The sequence below is a fragment of the Nicotiana attenuata genome, unplaced genomic scaffold (assembly GCF_001879085.1).
Source record: "Nicotiana attenuata strain UT unplaced genomic scaffold, NIATTr2, whole genome shotgun sequence".
Lineage (NCBI taxonomy): Eukaryota > Viridiplantae > Streptophyta > Magnoliopsida > Solanales > Solanaceae > Nicotiana > Nicotiana attenuata.
In genome coordinates, this window is record NW_017678099.1 from 16,384 (window position 1) to 23,085 (window position 6,702).

General features: G+C 38.3%; 1 protein-coding gene across 1 annotated transcript; it reads left to right on the plus strand.

Annotated features, from left to right (window-relative positions):
- Positions 1-71: 71 nt before the first annotated feature.
- On the plus strand, positions 72-2,617 carry LOC109221546 (probable zinc transporter 10). Its single transcript, XM_019386021.1, has 3 exons — positions 72-746; positions 1,939-2,088; positions 2,168-2,617. Exons 1-3 carry the CDS (start codon positions 123-125, stop codon positions 2,471-2,473), a joined length of 1,080 nt encoding a protein of 359 aa, XP_019241566.1. The 5' UTR covers positions 72-122; the 3' UTR covers positions 2,474-2,617.
- The last annotated feature ends 4,085 nt before the right edge of the window (positions 2,618-6,702 follow it).

Consider the following 6,702-nt stretch of genomic DNA (forward strand, 5'->3'; position numbering starts at 1 on the left):
CAACTTTGACATACCATATCATAAAATTCTAAAGTATATATTTAGTAGACTCCCAGACATCATAACTCAGAACCCCAACAAACAACAAAAAACATATTCACTCAAACCTCTTCTATTGCACAATGGCTAGTTATAAGGTTTTGAAGCACATTGCCATAATCTTCATTCTCATCTCAATTTTCACACCTCGAGCTTTGTCAGTAGTGGAAGATTGTGGAGCAGAAGATGACAGCTCATGTATTAACAAATCAAAAGCGTTAAGCTTAAAAATCATAGCCATAGTCTCCATCTTAATCACAAGTATGATCGGAGTATGTCTTCCACTGGTCACACGTTCAATTCCGGCCCTAAGCCCGGAACGTAGCCTTTTCGTGATCGTCAAAGCATTTGCTGCCGGAATTATTCTAGCCACCGGTTTCATGCACGTGCTTCCCGATTCATTCGACATGTTGTCGTCCAGTTGCTTGAAAGAGAACCCTTGGCATAAGTTTCCCTTCACTGGATTTGTTGCCATGTTGTCTGCTATTTTTACTTTGGCTATTGACTCCATAGCTACCAGTTTGTATAGCAAGAAAAACAAAGCTGGTGTAATTCCAGAAAGTCAAGCTCAAGGTCAAGGTGGTGATCAGGAAATGGGAGCGGTAAATGCTGGAAACCATGTTCATTCCCATCATCACCATGGATCCTTTTCCACTAAAGATGGAGTTGATGGCACGAAACTACTTCGATACAGAGTGATTGCCATGGTTAGTTTTCTATTCGATCTATTAATGGTTATGACTTTGCTCTCTTATTTTCTTCTAACATCTATGCCCTATCCCTCACAAATAGAATTCTTTGCTTGTAATATTAGTAACATGAAAAATAAAGTAAGCTACATGTTTTTAAATTTTCTTACGCGGTTGGTGTACACAAATTAAGTCGTTATTTTAATTAATATTAATGAGGTAGAAGTTTGGCTAAACACTCACAAATGTTTTGACGATAGTTAAATAATCTTATCATTGTGAAATGTGTAGTATAAATAGGGAAGAAAAGACTGGATTAGTTTTCATATTTGATATATAGCGACCCACTTAATCGGTATTCTCGAGGTCGTAGTTTTCACTATCATTACTCGTCTAATTCATTTATTTTTATCTATTTACTTATTTATTTATGATGATGATTATAACATTATTATTGTTAATTTTGTTGTTCTTATCATCATCGTGTCATCATTTATATATAAAGGTAAAGTATCAAGTATTTCAAAATGATAGGAAAAAACTATATCAGATAAAATGGAGTGGCAATAGTTGCCCTGATATACATGATATCTTATGGATCCTTATATAATAAATAATCTTGCATGCATTCATCATTTTTAAGAAAAGAAACAGTTCAACAAGGTGAAAGTCAAATGATCAATTATTTGGTGTACTTGCCTGATAGTGATTCAATAAGTTGCATGGTTGGGATCTGGTCTTATTTGTATACAAGCAACATATTTATTTGTTTATTATTGTGATACTGTCATTTTTATCATTCATATTCTTTTGTCCCTTTGACTGAGTTTATTGCTTCTTGATCGATAATTGGTTCTTCAATCATTGAACTAAAAGATGAATATAGGATTAATTAATGAGTGACGAATTTTTTACATACCTTCGTTGAATAGAGTACTTGTTTTTCTTTTCGTTCATACTTGGGAAGGATTTAAATAAATAATTACCACTTACTTCTTCTTCTTTTTTCCTTCCCCAATTTTAGAGGAATTAGAAAAGTTTTGATGTACCCTCCATTTCTAAACCTAAGAAAACACAAGGGCAATATTCATTTTTAGCAAGTTATATATACTTGTTTTAAATTCTTATTTATTCCATATCAAAAATAAAATATTGTTAAATTATATGTAGCCAAGCAAATTCATCATAAAGACGGAAACGTTTTTTGCAGGTGTTAGAGCTGGGAATCATTGTTCACTCGATTGTGATAGGGATTTCTCTAGGTGCTTCAAATAATACTTGCACAATTAAAGGACTCGTTGCTGCACTTTGCTTTCATCAAATGTTTGAAGGAATGGGACTTGGTGGTTGCATTCTCCAGGCAAGCTTTCATTTTACAACATATAATAAAATATTCTCGCTTCACTTTCACTAATTCAAATACACTTCTTTTAATTCAGGCTGAGTACAAGTTCTTGAAGAAGGCAATAATGGCATTTTTCTTCGCAGTAACAACTCCATTCGGTATAGCACTTGGGATAGCACTTTCAAGCACTTACGAGGAGAACAGCCCACGGGCATTAATAACCGTTGGATTGCTCAATGCATCATCTGCTGGCCTTCTGATCTATATGTCTTTGGTAGATCTTCTTGCTGCAGATTTTATGGGTGACAAGTTACAAGGCAGCATCAAGCTACAAATCAAGTCTTACATGGCTGTTCTTCTAGGTGCTGGTGGCATGTCTCTCATGGCTAAATGGGCCTAACATTTGTACCTTAATTTGTTTAATTAGAAAGAAGTTTGTGTGAACCCTTCCCCCCCTTTTTAATAACTACTTCCCTCCAATTTTAAAATTGTAATAATTTCGCCTTCTGCTTAATTATATGACAGATTTTGAGTTGGTAAAATATTCTGTAAAATGTGTCTTCTCTCTTTCTTTTTCCCTTCAAAATTACTGTGTGCCTATTTGTCACGATCCACCGTCGGAACCGTGATAGAGCCTAACCTTAAATCCGCTAGGCAAGCCAACGTTACTGATTATTTACCATTTTCCTCTATCTTTAACAATTTACCAGATGATATGAGAAAATTAGCGGAAATCAAAATGCGGAAGAAGAGAATTTAACAGTTTAACTTAATACTAATACGAAATCCATAATAAAACTCCACCCAGAACTGGTGTCACAATTTCACGGACTGTCTACGAATACTACAAATAGTGGTCTGAACAAAAGAGTACAAATCTATCTCAGAAATAGATAAAACAGAAAGGAGCAAGATAGAAGGGGACGCCAAGGCCTGCGGACGCCTGCAGACTACCTCGGGTCTCCACTGGACTGAAGGCAGCAACCTCGACCTACGGTCCGTATGGTCCAGTACCGAGAACTGCACAAAAAGTGCAGAGTGTAGCATCAGTACAACCGACCCCATGTACTGGAGCCTAACCTCGGCGAAGTAGTGACGAGGCTAGAACGCGACCAAACATCATAACCTGTGCAGTTAAACAATATCTAACAGAATACAATTAATAGAAGCAATCAGCAATTTACGGGAAGGGGCAACATGCTATGGGGGATACCAAAATAAGGAAACACTGAAATAACAGAAACGAAACAATTAAGGCCCCGTTTGGCCATGAATTTTCCCAAAATAAATTTGAGATTTATTTTCAAAATTCATGTTTGGCCATAAATTTTGCTCATATTTTGGCCAAATTCCAAGTCCCAGATTTCAAATCTGAGCTGATTTTGGGCCAAAATCCCAAAACTTGGGAATTATATACATGTTTTTTCAAAATAAAGTTGGAAAATATGTTTTGAAAACGTATGTCCAAACACATTTTCATCTTCAAACCAAACTTCACCCAAATCAAAATTTTCAAAATAAATTGGGGATCTATGGCCAAACGCTAGCTAAGGCACTTGAACCGATAACAGCAAAAAATCACAGCAACGGAAAATAAATGCATGGCATCACCCTTCGTGGTTTTACTCTCAATTACCATGCAGTCAATAATGAAAATGTGCACGGCATCACCCTTCATGCTTTATCACTCTTCCTCACCATATGAATAATAGGAATGTGCCCGGCATCACTGATAATAGGCTACATAGACGATATTTACACCCTAATTATACCATGATTTATTGTTGTTTTATAGGCTAAATGATAACAAAATGCTCTAATTGGTATTTTTTTGCTTTGTAGGGACTAATCCAAGTTATAAAGAACTATAGAGTGTTTTGGAGTCAATAATGTGAGGAAAACGTCCAATCAAGAAGCACCCGAAAGAAGCAAAAAGTGGACTGGGTTTGAATCCACCGCGACTGCGGTGGACCGCGGTGGGATCGCGGCAGGCCGCAAATGCGAGGCAGAATGTTTGGCTCTCACCGCGGTCGCACCGCGGCCGCGGTGAACTGTGCAGTGCCCAGAACTTGTGGGACCAAAGTGTAACTCGGAAAAAAAACTTATTCCAAACCCTTATAAACTCAAAAAGCTCGCCCAAGAAAGTATCAAGCATGTTTTTAGACTACTTTGGAGGCAAGAACAAGTATGAGAAGATCAACCAACATTAAAGTTTTTCTATCTTCTCTTTATTATTGCAATTTCAAATTATGAACAATTTAGTAGTTTTCTCTTGCTTTGTTATGAGTAGCTAAACATTTGATCTTGGGTTGATGGAACCAATTGTTGGATGAAGTTTTGACTAAACTTTGTTATAATCGAGCCGGATTTCTTATATGATTGTTTAACTACATTTTGTATGGTGATTAATTGAATGGGCCCTTGATTAATCGTATCTAATTGCCTTGTGTTGCTTGAGAAAGAATACTAGGTTAGACTGCTGTTGAACGACACCACTTTTGGGTAATTGAATAGATTCATTACTTGAACTTAAAAGTGGGGTTAGAGATAACGAAACTTTGGTGGGATAAGTCAAAGCTGCACAAATTGTCAGCTAGAGTAGTTTGAGAGAATGCTCTAGTAAATTATCGTAGTTGATCGAGAGATAATTACGATAACCTATAACTCATAATCCTCAATGAGTATTACGGCGAGATTATAGCAAAAGAGTTAAGACTTAAACTAGCAATTGGGGAAATCAATGCCCTAGACCTTTTTACCATTGAATTATCTTTGATTTAGCATATTGTTATTTTTAATATTATTTGAAGTAGTTAAAAAAAAACACAATCTTTATTGATAAAAATCTTGCATCTGGAAATTGTTTGAGTTGATAAGAGCAGTGCCAAGAGTTGTAATAGATAGGTTAGTTCCCTGAGGATTCGACTCCGGACTTAAAACCGGATTTTATTTGCAACGACCGCTTTGTCTTTTAGAAGACATAGTTGGGCGTGATCAAATTTTGGCACCGTTGTCGGGGAGTTAACGGTGTTATTTATTACAACTTAGAAGTAGTGGTAGAATTATTAGTTTATATCAATTTTCTAAGGTGTTAAACAATTCTTTTTTATTGAAATTCTCACGTTTGAACTCTTGTGGGATTCAGGTGTATGCCTAGAAATTCTTCGACGACTGGTGAACTGCTTGAAGGACTCTCAGACCCCGAGAAAACATTCAAGGCATTGAACCGTGCCAACAAGAAGAACAAACAATCACAACAAACACACCAACTTGAAATTGAGATGGGAGATAACGTCAACGGAAACATTAGGGATGACCAAGCTGACCCAAATGTCAGAGTGATGGCACCTCTTGTGCCAGAAGCTGCACTTTATGATTGGGCACAACCCACAGCTGACAACCTGGCCACTGCCATTGTTGTGCCCCTAATACAGGCGGAGACATTCCAGATCACCAACAACATGCTGCATCTTCTACAGAATAAGGGATTGTTCTCCGGTTCACACATTGAAGACCCTCAACAACACTTGAAAATTTTTTTGTCGATTTGTGTGACTCAAAGGCAGCCGAATATGACCCCAGAAGCTATCAAGCTGTTACTGTTCCCGTTCTCTACGACTGGGGAAGCTCAGACTTGGCTGAATTCGCTCCCAATAAATTCCATTGACACTTGGGAGGAATTAGTCAAGCAGTTCCTGAATAAGTTTTACCCGCCCAACAAGACTGCAAAACAGATTGATGAGATACTGCAGTACAAGCAGCAGCCTACTGAGACCTTGCAGGAAACTTGGAAAAGATTCAAAGGGATGCTAGTGAAGTGTCCCCACCATGGCATTCCAAACCAGATGCTCGGCCAGAGATTCTACATGAGGTTAGTTGACAATCTAAAGGCCAATGTAGATGCTTCAGCTGGGGTGCATTTTTGAGTAAGACATTCACCAAGTGCAAAATCCTTCTTGACAAGATGTCCCAGAATTCGGGGTGGATGACGAGGGGTACAACACTGGCACCAATAGTGCATTCAGTTCCTCTTGACCCAAATAATTCGCATGCAGAGAACAAAGCCACACTCATGACTCAGATGAGTATACTGACAAAGAAGATTGATGAGATGGGTACAAAGCAAGTGCATATTGTTGACACAACAAATGGAGGACTGTGTACACCCCGCGTTAATCAGTCTTATGTGTGTTCATGGAGTGGAGAAGGTGACAAACAAGGGTTAAGAGAGGACATGAATTATGTCAACAACTTTGGCGGTCAGAGACAAGGAGGACAGCAGTGGAGACTGGCACCAAATCAGCAGTACAGACCAAACATGCCACAGCCTGGAGGTATGCAACCCCAAGGCTAAATGGTGCCATATCAGAGACAACAGGGCTATCCACAGCAGAACCAGCAACAGTTGGCATATCAGCCACCTCCTCAACAACAAGATAACAACATGGTAGAGATCAGGGGTATGCTTCAACAACTCATTGGAACAAATGGTAAGATGCAGGAAAAGTTGGCAGTGCATGACTCAGCGATAAAGAACATTGAAACTCAATTGGGGCAATTGTCTATGGCCTTAAACAACCGCCCCTAGGGAACATTTCCAGCAGATACGAACATTAACCCCAAGGAGCA

Coding starts and splice junctions, on each gene's coding strand:
- LOC109221546 (XM_019386021.1), top strand. CDS start 123: ATGGCTAGTTATAAGGTTTTGAAGCACATTGCCATAATCTTCATTCTC. Junction 747..1,938: donor GATACAGAGTGATTGCCATG/GTTAGTTTTCTA, acceptor CGTTTTTTGCAG/GTGTTAGAGCTGGGAATCAT. Junction 2,089..2,167: donor TTGGTGGTTGCATTCTCCAG/GCAAGCTTTCAT, acceptor CTTTTAATTCAG/GCTGAGTACAAGTTCTTGAA.